Here is a 16,317-nt window from a genome sequence, read left to right as displayed (position 1 = left end):
GAACAAGACCATGTAGCCTATGGGCATTTGCAAAGATACCGTCTGTATCTAAAATATATTTGCTAACTACGCATTTTTAAGTAGTTGGAAATGCACTGGTAAACAATACTTTTATTTTATTTTTTTTATACTGTACATTGCCCATCCACATTTTTTAAGCTTCTAGGGGTTTTCAAGAGGGCTTCTATTTGTTGTATATTTTACAGTTAAAAATAACTTTATGTAGAGGCTTGTGGCATACCAAGTTAGCAACAAACTCAGACCATTTTGTTTTTTGTTATAAGCTCATGTTCGCTATTAATTAATATGTTAAAAATTAATGACACAGTGACCTGCATCAGACTGGGATTTTCATCAGTCCCCACTTCTGTAACAGTGGTTCACTGTGGCTGCTTTATATTCAGCATTTAAATATTTACCTCTTACACAGGTCTCGACAGTGCAGCAACATACTGATCAGTGTGCTTTCTGTTTCGTAACTCGATGTTGTTAGCGCTTTATAACATTCTGAGAGAGAGATGGAGAGAGAAAGGGAGAAAGCGGTATGTGTCAGATGCAATTTCCTAGATATCCAGAGTGTTGCTGATTTCTGGAGATTTTTTTTTTTCATGCAGTGTCTATGTCGATATAATAATTTTAATCATTTTGCGTTTAAAAGAACTCAGCTTCATGGTTGTATAAGCTACGCAGCGGTGGAGTGATCTGCTAGAAAATAGTCCCTCAAAATGCGATTATTCATGTGATGCAAGGTCAGTTATATTCCAAAAATTATTCTATCGACAGACATTTATATGGTTAGTCTGGTGTTATAAGTGATTTGCCTCAGGTGCACGGTAGAGTGCGTCAGACTGTTTTTTTAAATGCAGTGTAGCTGATACCATAGAAATGCACTAGCCTTGCACTAGCCTAGCGCCACGTAGCTCTTCAAACATGCGTGACTGCTGACAACTGCATGAATTACAAAAAAAATATCTCCAGAAATCAGCAACACTCTGGATAACTAGGAAATGAGGCCCTATGTCAAAAATCCTGAAATATCCCTTTAAGTTTCTTTGTTGAAAAAAGGTTTAAAGAGAAAACCCCTGTAAGAAGCTGTGTCTTCTCCTCCCTGTCAGCATTAACTTCGCTACAGCGCTACAACGGGCTACGTCATCTGACCCGGGGCTTATGGGAAATGTAGTTCTATCACTTCAATACAATGTCTGACATGTCTTCTGTTTGCTAAATATTTTTAATGACATTTTTCTCTACACTGAAATGTGGACAGGAAGTAGACTTTCCCCTCCACCAGCGAACATTACATGCACAGAGGCATCTTGTAAAACAAACATTTTACGCTTTACTTTTATTTGGGTGTTTGTTTAAAATTGCTGCTGTTCTGATGTGAAATGATAACTAAAACTTACCACAAAGCCAACCAAACAATGTAATACTTCTAAAAACGCTCCAGCCTTTTTGTAAGGAATGCAGAGCCTTAATGTCTGTTACGACTGGATGAACGCGAAAGAGAATGAGAAAACCATGTCTTGCATTCCTGAAGTTTTCACACAGTTTTCGCATGTCTTCCAGAGTGAAAGTATGTGCAAGCCTCCGGGGAGCTCACACACACGAGATGTCATTCTAAAAAGAAAAGCTTGACTTGCTTTTTATTAATAATGCACATGTGTGTGTTTTTGAGAGGAGATTTGGGCTTCAGCACGTCAAATTGGACACATCATGCATAATTGAGACTTGAAAACATGTGAAATTTTGAAAGAAAAGACAACAAAGAAGGAGTTCGGAGCAGTGGGAAAGATAACAGACATGATAGCAAATTCATAGAGCCAAGATGAACACATTGTTTATTTTACGGGTAGTAATACAGAAGTCTAAAGCTAGTCTCTCCCTTTTTCATCTAAAGTTCAGTTTCGATGTAGATATACGTACGCACATCACCAGGCGGATGGCTGCCATAGTCAAGATGAGAAGTGGAAATACTGCACCCTTTCTCCAAGCAAACTGCGTTTATTCCGACAGTTTCAATCCAAGTCAATCATTGTAACCTTTGGAAAAATAGCACTGACAATAGACTCTGTATTGGACAGTTTATTTTGAAGTTTTGTTTTCCGGTATGGAGCGTTTACTGTTTTGGAGGAAGTAGGAAATGTTCAAATAGAATAGGGCGGGTGGGTTCGCCAGACGTCCTTACAATGGTCTTGGCCCTAGCTGATTGGGGAAATAAGGCATGTTTTAATTGTACGGTCGATTCTTTGTGATACAGTATATGATTAATTCACTGATATTTTTATGTAGCTCATACGGTGGTGATTATGGAAATAAAAGGAAACGTGTAAAGGAAAACCCACCTGTACGCTCATTCATTCAGCTGGGAGCTAAAGACTCCATTCAAGAGATAGATGTTTCAACAGTTTGGCAAAATATGTTGAGAAGGTGCAGCTTTGGTTCTTTCTGTTCCCAGAAATGAGCAGAAGTAAGCCAGAGCATTAAGTGTCATTCATTATTCCTTCTTAACTCCGAGAATAATTGGTTTTAAATCAGTTTTACAGGATAAACGTTGGATATTCCCCACGGCAGCACTCACCTCGCCTATGGCAATATGTGCTCCCTAAAATGAGAAAGGGTTGTAATGAATGGGAAAGGGGGGGGGAGATGGATATGTGCCACACAGTTTCTTTTTCCAAACAATAATTTATTTGAATTGTGTAAACATAATTATTAAATCAAGCTCTAAGGAAGCATTGGTAAAACTTGAATATCTGTGTTAGTGCCTGTTAATGTGCAATGTTAAATGGCTGAAAGAGGTGACGTTGCAAGCAGGATTTATGTTGTCAATGTTAGAGGAAGAGTTTTACGGCATCTGTAAAGTATGAAATGTGAAAATGTGATACATGATTACTGAATATGGCAATGAGCAGAGAACAACGGTTTCATACATCTGAAGTCTGTGTCGTCTTGTCCTTCAACCTTTTGTTAGTGCGTGTGTGTGTGTGTGTGTGTGTGTGTGTGTGTGTGTGTGTGTGTGTGTGTGTGTGTGTGTGGCATCTACCATCTGAGAAAATGACACAATAAAGTTCCCAGATTAGCAAGTCCAGAGTGCTTCCTTATTGATCCACACATCCTCGTTCCATTTAAAACAATATGTAATGTTTTTCCTTAAAAACCTTTAAAGTGCATATGACACACAAAACATTTTTTATTTATTTTTATTTTACTTTACATTTTTTACACAGCTTCCTTTCGTTTGACCATTTTTGTGATGTTTATAGTTTCACTTCCTTATTCGACACTGACAGGAAGTGACATAGATAGAGGCGTGCCGATTGACGTTATGTCAATGGGAAATGAGTCAAACTGCTATTGGACTTAACCTCTATCTATGTCACTTCCTGTCAGTAGCTTAAAAATTCAAATACAAATAACTTTTCCTCTCTACATTTCTTCATTAAAATTGCTGCTTCACTGAAATAAAATTATAATTATTAACTTGCAACAGATGTTATTCATCTTAATGAGTCCTACTTTCAAAAGCACTAAAACCTGTCATATGCACTTTAAAGTAGTACAGTTACATACACTTCTAAATCACTTTTTTCGGGGCCACTGTTAATAAATAGTCATCACAAAAACCAGTGTGGACGCTTTCACAATCCCCAAATGTGGGCAGGTGGGGGCATGTTCACTTTCACTGTAGGTCCATTTGGCTGATCTACACCCGGCATTGGTCTGAACGCAGCGGCTGTGTGTCAATGTTGGATGGAAACAGGAAAGTGGATTTTAAATATAACAGCTGACATAAAAAAAGTCAAAGTTTAGCGCAGCTATATTGAAGGGCCACACGGGAGATTTATACAGTATGACAATTGGCCTTTCGCAAAAGCGCCCCCTTAGTTACTGTTGCTAGCTCTGTCAAGAAGTAGAGTTTAACATATGTCATAACAGGGGAGACTGTTGCAATGTGCAGTGGAGGCTACAACTATTGAGGCTAAAGCACCTGGCTCTTGTGAAATTGGAAAAAAAACCTAGATTATTTTAAATGCAACCAGTGGATAAGTCATGCTCTTGCACTATATGGGGTAGTTCTCTTCTTATGTCAGTCTAGTATTGATGAAACATGAACATAGAGTGCCCCAACTGCTTGTGCCGATGCCGCTTCTGGTGGCTGCAGTGGCTATGTCTCCTCTGTGGCTGTGGTTCTTATTCAGCGAGGTAACATATTAGTCATGATTCTCCAACCGCGACGTCCCATGTGCATATCAGTGCAGTGGCAAAACAAAACCGCTGCTGAAATCTCAAGGCTCCGCTTAGAGCAATTAAACGCTTCCTGTAGCACTTACAAACGTCAACGTCCAGCAACTCTGGCTCATGAAACTCTCGGCAAACGACGAGATGGTTTGGGACACGAGTCTTACCTCGGTTTTACACTTCACTCTTTTGTCAGGGGATCTGGAGAATGGCGGAGAGCAATGGTTGCTGTGAAGTGCGATTGGACAATGACCGTTTTGGGGCGGAGTTTTGCAAAAGGTCAATTGTGTTGCATCGGTAACTTTATTGATGCAAAGATAGCAATAAATCCAAATCTTTATCTACTGGTTTGTTGTCTCGCTTTTTACTAACATGCCCTGTATTTTTCTCATTAGTACTTTATTTCACTTGTTAGCTATTTTGATGCAGGTAGAAGGATGTTGGTTTTCATGTACCTTCTCGGAAAAGTAAACAGTTTCCCAACTCTTTTGTTCCATTGCCACTAATCTGTTCAATTCTGAAGGGATTGTGTTTGTTCACTAACAAAGACAATCTGAAATGTGCTGCATTTTTTTGACTGTTGTAGAACTGTTCGATAAGCTAAAAGATAAATTACTACTCATCTTGAGCCTTTACTCTTGTCTGAATATTTGGGACTGACACACAGTCTATGATGTGTTTGTGAAATGATCTGAGGGATGCTGCAAATAAAGTGCCCTTGGGGATCAGTAAAGTTTTCTGAATCTGAATACTTTCTCTCAAGTTTTTGCTCCCTGAACACCAAAAAACGCCTTTGTCATATAATTATTTGACAAACGTTTTGGACACATCCAGTGTGTTTCGGATCTAAACGTCGATCAGCCCGAGTTGCAAACTGGATGAGAGTAAGTCATCCAGCATCCATTAAAGCCACATTAGTATTCCTTCACTCCAGTGTGCGCACGCCCGTCACGAGCTCATATCGGTGAGAGCGATCCCGTGGCCGTTGATGTACGTCAGCAGGACCTTGGCGCGCCTCTCGATCACATCGATGAGCGTGTCGATGCCCTGCCGGCCGCCTTGACCCTCCCAGTACGTCTGGTCAATGAAGAGGGACTGCAGTAGTCTCTCCCTCAGCCTGCCGCCCTGGAGCACTCCCACCGCTCCCGCTGGAAGTCTGTACAACACACAAGCACATGCCGTTAGATTCAGTCCACACGGGTACAAGTGTTCTGAAAGCATTTTCCCCAGAGCACTCAGTAATCAATACTTTTGCAGAAGTTTGTCGGTGGTATGCAGCATTTTCTGGCTTTTCTGAGCTCAAACTATGTTCTAACGTTCCCCCAAAAGTACACCTGGAGTGAGACGAAGATGTGCTACTGTTGAAAAGAAATGGGATGACCAGATCAATAAACTACCATGGCATTGTCTTGAAAATTAGGAGTTTGCTTCCATAATGCCACGGTGTAAGTTACTGCAGCGAAAGCAGTGACTTGACTGTATTGACTAAACAACTGTCTGACCTCTGGGGGGGTCCTATAGCTGTCAGAGGCACCCCGCAATCCCACCCACATGTGCTAATTGAATCAATTCAGCATCTGGATTCTGGAGATTTATGCTGCGTTCAGGTGTCCCTCGGTGATCGTAAGTTAGTGTGCTTTGTAACTCAGAAAAGCCTGGATTTTAATGTCACAAAAGCAACTCACTGCGCCGTTAAATAGCCTATCTCGTCATCGGCCTGGGGAAAAGGCTAGTCTCCAGGTAGTCTCGGTGAAAACGATCAGGTTCGATTTCACCGAGAGACATTGCAGGGATGTAAAAGTTCAATCTTGCCCAGGGCACCTTATTGGCTAGAGCCCTGAATAAAATCAGACATGTTTGTTTCACTACCTGGAGACTCGTCTTACCTCCAGGAGACGTCTCGGAGACATCGCCGTGACTAGTCTCCAGGCAAGTGAGATAGGCCCTTTGTAAGCGTGCAATAAATCCGAGTTGTGGAGGCAACGGCTGCGCAACTCTCCTCCGGTGAGATAGGGCCTTTAGGGGTGCACAGCACGCAAAACCGACTTGTAATCACGTTATAATGGAGTTACTGTTTCTTCTTCTACTGTGAGGGCATTCAGATCTGTATTTCTAGGATTTTATTGTGTAATAGATAGTACCCGGTGCTGACTTTTGCATTCCATAAAACCATCACTAAAACCAAACTGCATTTATCACAGCACTATAGATTTGATAGCTCGCCACTGGCAGAGCTGGTGCCTTGCCGTTTTCAGCCTGAGCAAATCCCGCTACTACGACTCGACTCTGAGGTGCCCAAAAGCCGGTTTACAAGCCACCGCTGTGCATGGCAGTCCCACTTTTAACACAGCCAGAGTAACAGATGTGCGATGCTCGTCAGATCCCAAGAGATTTATTTTTCGCCCCACCAAAGTGACATTTATGGCGTGTCAGACAAGAAGACTGTTATGTCTGAGCAAGGAGTTATGCGCTCAAACTTGCCGGAACAGCTTGCGGTGGAACTGGAGGAGCGATGTGTGAAAAAAGACAAAAACAAGGCACTCGGGAAGAGTTCCCACGGCCGATTCAAGCTGATGACTCAAGACACAAACTCCTCGTATGTTTTTGATGAAGAAACTGCGTTGTAATGGGCCTGCACAATTTATTGCCACTGCCAGCATATCGTTATTGCAGGTGACGCAAAATCAAAAATATATTGCGTTACATCTTCTTTTTTATTTTTTGTCGTTGTCTAATCTTCATGGAAGGTGCTCTATGTGTTGTATTTGATTAAGTTGATTGCAATGAAAAGAAGAAAGAAAGTCTACAAAGGGTTAAAAGCTGCAAGATATTCCTGACGTGCACAAGTGACGGCTTAATCTGAACCCGACGAGATCACAGATAAACTCGGGCTTTCGCAGCTTCTCATGTTCAATCAAATGCCACATCTGAAGGTGCGTGCAGTGGAGGAGGAGCGCGCGGAAGTCATGTCGCCAGCAAAGGCACTTTTTCTCCCTGAGTTTACCGAACGCACTAATCAAAAACATGCAGGATCACAGCGGCGCCTGTGCTTTGGAGTCAGCATTTTGGAGATTTCAAAACAAATATGGCATATGCCGGGATGATCCCTACCGTATAAGGTTTATGTTGGCACAGAGCACAGGTCCTTAAAGTACAAATGGAAAACAAGTCACTGAAGTGGGAGGCAGACATGTTGTGGTGGGCGGCCATGCTTGAGCTCTGTTTGTAAGAACAAACAGAAAGAAAGAAAGGCACCCATATTTTTTCTCACAATGATCGATCTCGACATCCATGATAAAATTAAGTACATGAGGATGATTCATGAACTTAGCCAGACCTTTTATACAAACTTCCGCTTCAGCTTTCCTCCAGTTTCCTTTAACACTGCAAATCTAGGCGCTGTTCCTGCCAAAGAAATGGCTGACAGTTATAAAGTCCCACGACGATTATTGAGATCGACCAAAGTAGGTTTTCAATTTTGATTAACTGTTGAATAATATCCCAGCCCTATTCTGTTTTACCATGCTACAATGTTGTTCTGCCATCAAACAACATACCATGCTTATAATTAGAAGTCGACCGATATGGAGTTTTCTTAAGCTGTTGCCAATTTTGGGGGAATTTGCTGTGTTTTGACCCACTCTAGTTTAGCTCCCAAAAACCTTCTCTTGAGCTCATACGCTTAAGAGGACTGGGATCTCCTGACTTTATAACAACCTTTAGTGCACAATCCGCTGCTCCACCGCGAGCCACAGGTGACCGTGAGAAAAAAGCACGGCAGAGTTAGCCTACATTCAGTCTGTATTTCCGACTGACAGTAAAAGTCCATTCACTGACAGTTTTTCTGCTTTTGTCCCTTGAGCTCTCAAGCATCAATTCACCTCCTCGTCTCTTCTGTAGATTGCAAATCCATTTAGAAGTCCAGCCCTAAAATCGATTGCATAGCTGTAGAGGATGAGGAAGCGAAACGACTGGATATTTTTGTTTCACCGGTTTCAGCTGTTTTACGTTTTCTAACGTGTAAGTGTATGATAATGATAAAGATTATGATAAAATTCCTGCAAAAAAACATATTATCCTCTCTTTTGGGAAGTGCTACGGGGCCAAAACCTGGAACCCGAGGGCACGCGTACTGCTTCGACAAATGTACCTTGCCTTAGGGAAAGGAACGACACTTTTATCTGCAGAGCAATCTTTCATCCTATCAGCTGTACATCACTGTCAGGAAATCAGCTCTAAGCTATATTTATATGCGCTCTCTTTCCCCTCCATTAAACCGCTTTCATTCTTTTCTGTGCAGCAGAATAAAACGCTTCCAATGCCTCACCAATGATAAGACCTCCTGGGAGGACAGATCTATCATTCTCTCCCATCTCTGTAGCTGATACTGTATCTCCACCTGTCGTTGTGCCAAAGCTGGAATGGTGACAGCGACGATTTATACCACGCTTTCCAAGCTCAAAGCATTTTCACTGTGGTTCTAGTTTTTCACTCACTCTCTGATGCCCTCCAGCAGTCTGAAGTCCAGGCTGTCCTCGTTTCGGTCGAAGTAGCCTCTGTTGTGGGTGAAAACGAGGCGCCGTGGGTCCTCCTCCCGGTAGGTGAGGTGTCCCAGCTCCATGTTCTCCTGCCTACTGCACGCTGAGCTCCCACACTCATCCTGGACACGCGATCTGAAGCCACAGCAGTGAGGGTCCAGGCGCCGGTGGATCTGGCAAAACCAAACAGAGATCTGGCTTTTTTATTGATTTCAGTCATATCCGTTCCAAATGATTATGCACAGTGTATTTACAGTAAGTGTCATAAAGGTAAAAACTTTATAACAATTAAACTTATGGATGGCATTGTGCCTCAGGGCTCTTTGAATCACTGACATCAATCTCAGACGACTATGATAATTAGTTGTCAGGTAAGCCCAGTTAAGGGGAAAACTACTGAAAAAGGACATTCCACATTATTAGGCAGACCACTATTTTCAAGCAATATGGGAAAGAAAAATGATCTTTATTTATCTTAATTTAGGGGTTCAGTTTGACGACCATCTGAGATTCGACAAGCAGATCAACACTGTTGTCCGGACAAGCTTTTTTCAGCTCCGTCTCCTGGCCAAGGTTAAACCTTTCCTCGGTCAAGATGACTTAGAGAAAGCCATGCACGCTTTTATTAGCTCCCGTATTGACTATTGCAATGCACTTTATGTGGGTGTGAACAAGTGCACTTTAAACCGGCTGCAATTGGTGCAAAACGCTGCAGCTCGGCTGCTCACAAACACTCGCCGGTCCAGTCACATCACCCCAGTGCTGCACTCCTTACACTGGCTCCCAGTACATGCGAGGGTTAATTTTAAACTTTTAATGTTTGTTTTTAAATCACTGTATGGACTTGCACCTTCTTATTTATGTGACCTGCTTGTTGCACATCAGCCTAGTAGAGCGCTGCGGTCTGCAGGACAACACCTGCTGGAGGTCCCCAGGACCAAAAGTAAGCAGTGGGGTGATCGTTCCTTCTCAGTGGCTGGTCCGAGGCTCTGGAACTCTCTGCCTGTTGAGTTACGAGCCGTCACTGACCTGACACTGTTTAAAGCGAGGCTGAAAACTTACTTGTTTAAAGCCGCTTTTGACTGCTAATTGCACATGTGTAATGTTTATGTATTTTCTTAAATATTTTATGCTAAAATTGTTTTTATTACATTGCACTTATGGAAAGCACTTTGGTTCAGCGGGTGCTGTTGTAAAGCGCTATACAAATAAAGGTTGATTGATTGATTGATTGATTGATTGATTGATCTCTCTGCTGATGAAAAGTGTGAAATAGTTGGAAACTAAATAAGCCTGATCACGGGTTGGATCCTGCCCATTTCTGCACAATTCACAGACATGCCTATTCGCATGGGATTATATTATCACAGGACCTCGGAGTTCAGCCAAATATAGAAGGTAATTTGTGGTGGAATTTTGACCGAGTTTTTCTGTCAGTGGAGTTTTTCCATCAGTTTTTTAGTCAGTGAAAGTTTTCTGTTATCGAAAAGATCACAGAAAACCTTTCTCTGTGAATTTCACAGTTTGCCATGTTAGCATCCTACCATGGTTAACATTTAGCCTAAAAAAAAACTGCAGTTCTTACATGTGTCACATGCTGTATCGAAGGCTAGATGTTTTGATTGTATTCGTCCTCTTTCAGAGGTTTGTAGCCTGTATCTCAGCAGCTAAAAACAAAAAACAAAAAAACAAAAAGTGGAGGAAAAAGCTATAGAACAACTCCGTTAGCTGTTGTTGTTATAACTACTGGTAAATACACCTAACACGCTGCGGTGTTCAAGTGCTTAAGTGTGAACAATAACTCCAGTATTTTACCTTTTAAAACCTCCATTGATTTATTATTGCTGTGAATCACCATGATGCTTAGCTATATGACAGTCACTCATATCACACTCCTGAACTCTATACACTAGCTAGAAGTCTCCAAGATGGCGGTCATAACAACAAAAATCACAAATGAAAGCAAGGATATATGGCTATTATATTATTGCTGTTTAAAGGGCAGAGTTCGATTCCGGACTGGAACATGTGACATGTCTACATTTATTTATTTTCAGTGTCAAGTATCAATATTTTTTTTCAAAATTAATCATCTGTGCTACCACGGTCTACCACAGATTCTACCTTGTATTGCCCTGGGTCTAATTTAAAGCTGTACGATTTTCTCAGTAAAAACAATCTTATGGAAAATCCATTGTAAACGATAAGTGTGTTTCTCATTTTGGACCTTGTTGCCTCGGGCCCCAGCAAGTCTGTTACGCCTGTTTGATAGAGTATGTTGTGTACACAGAAATTCCATGTACTGTATTCACCTTATTCCACCACGTTCACTTTTGCCACGGTTGAGCACTTACATTGTATTGACCCTTTTGGTAGAGCGCAAAGTCTGTTCACTCAGTGGAGAATGAGGGAGAATGTTTGCCACTAAAATGTGAGTGTACATAGGATTGATTTGTGTGAAATGTTCAAGGTTCATTTGCACCAACAAGTCAACAATGCACTGTTTCTCCAGGTGGCCTGAAAATGGCTTCGTGTTCATGATTTTTCTTGACATCTGCAGTCTTTTGTAAACTAGTGCGAGTGAAGGGCGTTGGGGGGCACAATTCATGGCCGCACCCATGGGAGCCTCCAGAATAAGGTGAATACCGTGTATTATCTTGTTTCCATTTGTCCTTTTGGGTATAAGACCTACTTTTTAATCTGAATGATAGTGTTTATCTTCAGCAAAACATATTCCTAAAGAGGGAATATCCGTGCAGTGAGAACAACAGTAGACCACTTTTATTCCTTATCTATTCCTTTGAGTTCAACTTTAAATGGAAGTGGCCTCAAAAGTTAACTTCACTCATACAAATGTATTCGGTTGGTGGCAGAACAAAGTTTGGTGTGAGCAAGGCCACAGAATGGGGAAATATCCCAAAATCTTCCCACGCAGGAAGCAAGACATTCATCAGGCCACAGCACCTCCAAGAGCAGATGACTCACTTTGTCCAGCGAAAACATGTGTCCAATGGTGCCACTAAATTCCCCACAGTTACTCCCACTTTCATTCTACTCAGCATAGGTTTTACAAGGAAGAGCAAAAGCATCATGAACAATAAGTTTCAAGGCACCAATTTCGTGTACGGTAATACAAAATGACAGTTATATGTTGTAACATCACAAGAGAAACTGTTCTGTTGTAAGACTTTTGGGCAACACTTTATAATAACTACACCTTATTTAGCCCCATTTTTGTTGAACTGATGAGTTAACACATTACTAATGAATTGTTAATGATGAATTAAGTATAATTCAGTATGACTAACACGTAATAACTACTTAACAATGAATAAGTGAAGTAAGTGAAGAACTATTCATTATGAGTTAGGTGTTAACGTAGTAGTTAAGTAGTTATGAAGTGTTAGTCACACTTAATTCATTATGAACAAGTCTTTAGTTAAAGCAGTACTAAGTAACGTGTTTACCTTAATAAATCCTTTCCGTAGTCCCTGTGGGGGTAATACAAGTGTTTATGGGATGATTGGAGGGTCTTTCATCTCCCCCTGGTGTCTCTGGCCAGAAAACCATGTTTGCAACTTGACTGCCACCGGTCCGGAGAAAGCAATACACACTAATGTAATCACGAAGAAGAAGCTAACATGCTAACGGGCAAAGCTAACTGTGGGCTAGCGTCACTTTAAACAGTATTTACAGACAAGTTTGTGTGAAAAAAAATATTTCCATTGTATAATTGGATGCACAGTAACCCTCTCTCCCTTTCGCCTTTCCTGTCAGTGTAGTATTTACTCTCCAAGACATTTAATAAGTTAAAAAAACGTAACTTGGTACTTCACCTGCAGTTGCGCTTATGGCCTCTAGAGGGAAGAGTTACTTAGTACTGCTTTAAGTGTTAATTCATCATTTATTCAGGCTAAATAAGGTGTTGTTATTTCAAGTGTAGCCGACTTTTGTAGCTTTTAATGTAATGTAACGTTCTCTTGTCACAATCATTTCACATTGTTTTAAAGCAGTACTAAGTAACTCATGCCCCTTGAGGCCATAAGCGCCACTGCAGGTGTCATAGCATGTTGCGTTTTTTCTTACTCGTTAATTGTCCGTGAGAGTAAATACTACGCTGACAGAAAAGACAAAGGGAGAGAGGGATATTGTGCATTGTGTCACAACTCAATGACACCATGGAGATCATTTTTGTCACTCAAACTTGGCTGTAAACACTGCTAAAGTGGCGCTTGCCCGCAGTTAGATTTGCCCGCTAGCTTCTTCCTCTTGATTCCATTAGTGTGTATTATGCCTCCGACCCGGAGGCAGGGAAAGTTGCAAGGGTGGTTTTCTGGCCAGAGACACCAGGCAAATATAGAAGGGAGATGAAAGACCCCCCCAGTTATCCCATTAACACTTGTATTACCCCGGAGGGACTACGGAAAGGATTTCTTAAGTCATTCTGTTCTCTCTGGTCGTTTCTTCTTCCCTTTTATTCCCTGAGTTTTGTTGCCAGATAACAGATAATACATAAGACGGTACATTGCCTTTTTAGAAGTCAATAATTCATCACCAGTTCTCAACAGTTTCGCACTCAAAGTGAGTTCATTATTGCCCTATCAACTTGCTAGTGCGTTGTTACCTGGAAGTGAAAGCTTGTTTTCTCTGATTTTAAGCCTTTTATCCCCTAAACATTCTTGTATGTTACCTGTAATAGAAAGTCGAACAGGGCCAGTTTGCTCCACTCGTGGTGATGGATGGGGGAGCAGTCGGAATCGAACCCGTGAGCCGTGCTTTTGTGCCAGCACTTGAGCTTGAGGGAGCGCTGGTACCGTCCCCATGTCATCTGCACGGAGGAGTGAGGCAAGGAGTCCCACAGCACCACGGGGCAAGGCTGCTTATCTAGACGGAGATGGGAGACAAGATTTAAGACGATGCGCGGTGAAGATGCTACAATCAGTTGGCAAATAGAATGGAGATACGTAACGGCCACTTTGATTACTTTCTAAACTTTCCCAATCTGTGTCCTCAAATATGAAGTTTACATGTTTAAATCAATAAGACCAGGGGTTCCAAACATTTTCAGGTAGCAACCTTCAAAATGATGAAGAATCCGGGACCCCCACTGTGAAAACTATTAATTAGTATAAGCAATATCAAGCAATATTAGTTGTTTCATTATTTTACCTGGATATACAGTATATATTTGGGAATATATATTTTTAATCTAAGAATTATATAAATTACCCAATTCGTTTGTAACATTATCTTGGGCTCCAAAGCCTGATCAGTAAACGGGATGTCCCCACACTTCGGATTTCCAAATCCTCAAAATCAAACCTGGAGGAGGATTAAGCTTTATTGTCGCAGTTTCGAATAATCATTATACATCGGTCGTTTCTTCCTCTACCACAAAACCACTCTGATCTGTATTTCCTGGATTTTGTGGCGTCCTAGACAGAATCCAAATGTGTCCGCCACAGTTTTGCAATCAAACTGTGTTTATCATGGCGCCATTGAAACGTTAGCCTGTTAGAATGGGTAAAGACAACGGCGGCTCGCATACTGTTTTTTTGCATGTTTGATTCTCCCTGCTGGCAGCGGAGGGTTTCTCCAAGTCTCCAACCAAACTTCGAGACGGAAATCAACATAAAGTCTCCTTTGCATACAAACATATTACATCAAGGTATAAAATGTTGACTACGAATGCCCCAAAACATGATGTGTACAAGTCACAATTATGCTTGAAATGCCCACTTTAAAGAACAGCAAAGACGAGGTCTGTTAGCATAATCATTTCTTCTTCAAAAGCTTGTCTCCAGCCTTCTCCACAACTGCAAAATGCTCACGCAGCTTCCCACCCACTGATCTGCCGCACGCTCCATCATCCAGTGGGAGGAACTCGTTTAGCCACATCAAAGAAGAAGGCGCATTTCCAGGCAGCTAAACCGTGCCGCGACTCTCAAATCACCGCGTGTAATTGAAAATAATGGTCGACAAGTGACAAGCAACCTTAACCGACAATCTTCGAAAGCTATTCAGTGACTACTCGAAGATAATGAGCAGGCTGGATTGGCTGTTGATACAAGAAATGGAGTGAAAGGAAGAAAAAAACCATTTACATTTTAGGTGATATTTGTGAAAGCAATAATGAATGAAATGTCAAATAGTTTGTCTTGTATTTTTCTATTAACGTATTACAGCGATTACAGCTCCCTATAATCAAAACAGTTCGCTGACACGAGGACACAATTGAGGCTAATAAACATTCTTTTGGGTACCTCAGCATTGATATTCATATTTTAAAAATAACGACTAAAATAATAACATTAAGTGGTAAAGAAGGTCAGGGCGGGATGGTCAGGATTGTGGATTGGCCTGAAGCGCCCTCTACAGGCAGTAGCAGTGCGTTCCACATTGTATGCCAGTTTTTGCTTCAGCCCAGCATTAGTTACAGTGTGTTTTGACACTTTAAAGCAAATTGTCCCCTTTATCTAAATAGGCCTATGTCTGAGCTGTATTTCCATTGTTATTGTAAATCCTTTATGAAGCACCACTGTTCATTTAGCCTTAACTTGTACACGCTTGCAGGCCTGAATTTGCTTATGAAACACTTGGCTTTCACATCCTCTGTTGGAATTGGAATTATTATCCCCAAAAAGTCACTCTCTCTCTCACCGTGTATGAATTGGAACTTCCTGCAGACAGCCGGCAGTGTCCTGTTGAGCCCGAGCACCCTGTCCAAATGGAAAGCGAACACCTCGGCTGTCTCCGCCGGACTGTGAACGACTCCGCACTGTCCCACGCACAAAGGCCTCGAGTCGTTCCGTTTTGCGCGCTTTGGCAACGCGGACGGATCGCTCGTCTCCCCGTCGAGTATCAAAACGGATGGGGGGGCTCTGCTGATGCGCAAAACTTTGGCATCAGCGAGAAAGCGCATGGCGGGGACGTCTTTGGGGGCGAACCACGGCGGGGGCTTTTGGCTGTAGATTCGAATAGAGCCAGAATCCCCATCAGATATGTTAAACTCGCCCACGTTTTCATAATTCACCCTCCAGGAAGTGTGCAGTGCAATATCACGCTCGGTTTGGTTCGCGTCCAGCTCCAGAGTCCCGAGCCGGCCATGCGTAAAAGCCAAAGTGCCGGGTTTGTGCGTCTTCGCCTTCCTTCTCAGCTTTGGCCTGACAGTCCCGCGTATATTAGCAGGCTTTACTCGTTTCGCCTTCAGCGTTATGTACACGATGTTGGGCCGGGTCGGAGCCACGGGGACGGCAGCTGCGGGAGGCGCCTCGCCGTTCCCCGCATGATACAATCCACGCGTCCGCTGTTGGGACTTGTCATCGCGCGCCCTCGTCCTGTCATGGGAATTCCCGGCGTGCGAAGCCACAAAAATCAAGTAAACCACGCAGGCGCTGGCGAGAATCAAAGCTCTCTTGGACGTGGGACTCCTGCGAAGGGTTTTGACGAGTTTGGCGAGAGGGAAGGAGCGCCACAGAGAGCGCCACTTCCCCATTTAGAACCTGAAGCCTGGGCGCATTGAAAGTTTTTTCGGCCC

The 16,317-nt window shown here is 42.3% G+C and overlaps 1 protein-coding gene across 1 annotated transcript; it reads right to left on the bottom strand.

The window, feature by feature from the left end:
- Positions 1 to 4,911: 4,911 nt before the first annotated feature.
- Positions 4,912 to 16,275, bottom strand: gask1b (golgi associated kinase 1B; the record flags this gene model as incomplete). The annotated part of the gene is made up of 4 exons (XM_079557285.1): positions 4,912 to 5,398; positions 8,739 to 8,953; positions 13,471 to 13,664; positions 15,441 to 16,275. 4 exons carry the CDS (start codon positions 16,273 to 16,275, stop codon positions 5,191 to 5,193), a joined length of 1,452 nt encoding a protein of 483 aa, XP_079413411.1. The 3' UTR covers positions 4,912 to 5,190.
- Between the last annotated feature and the right edge of the window lie 42 nt (positions 16,276 to 16,317).

The sequence above is a fragment of the Gobius niger genome, assembly GCF_951799975.1.
Source record: "Gobius niger genome assembly, chromosome: 5".
NCBI classification, from domain to species: Eukaryota; Metazoa; Chordata; class Actinopteri; order Gobiiformes; family Gobiidae; genus Gobius; species Gobius niger.
The sequence above is the reverse complement of the archived record's forward strand: the minus strand, read 5'-3'. Positions and strand labels throughout refer to the sequence as shown.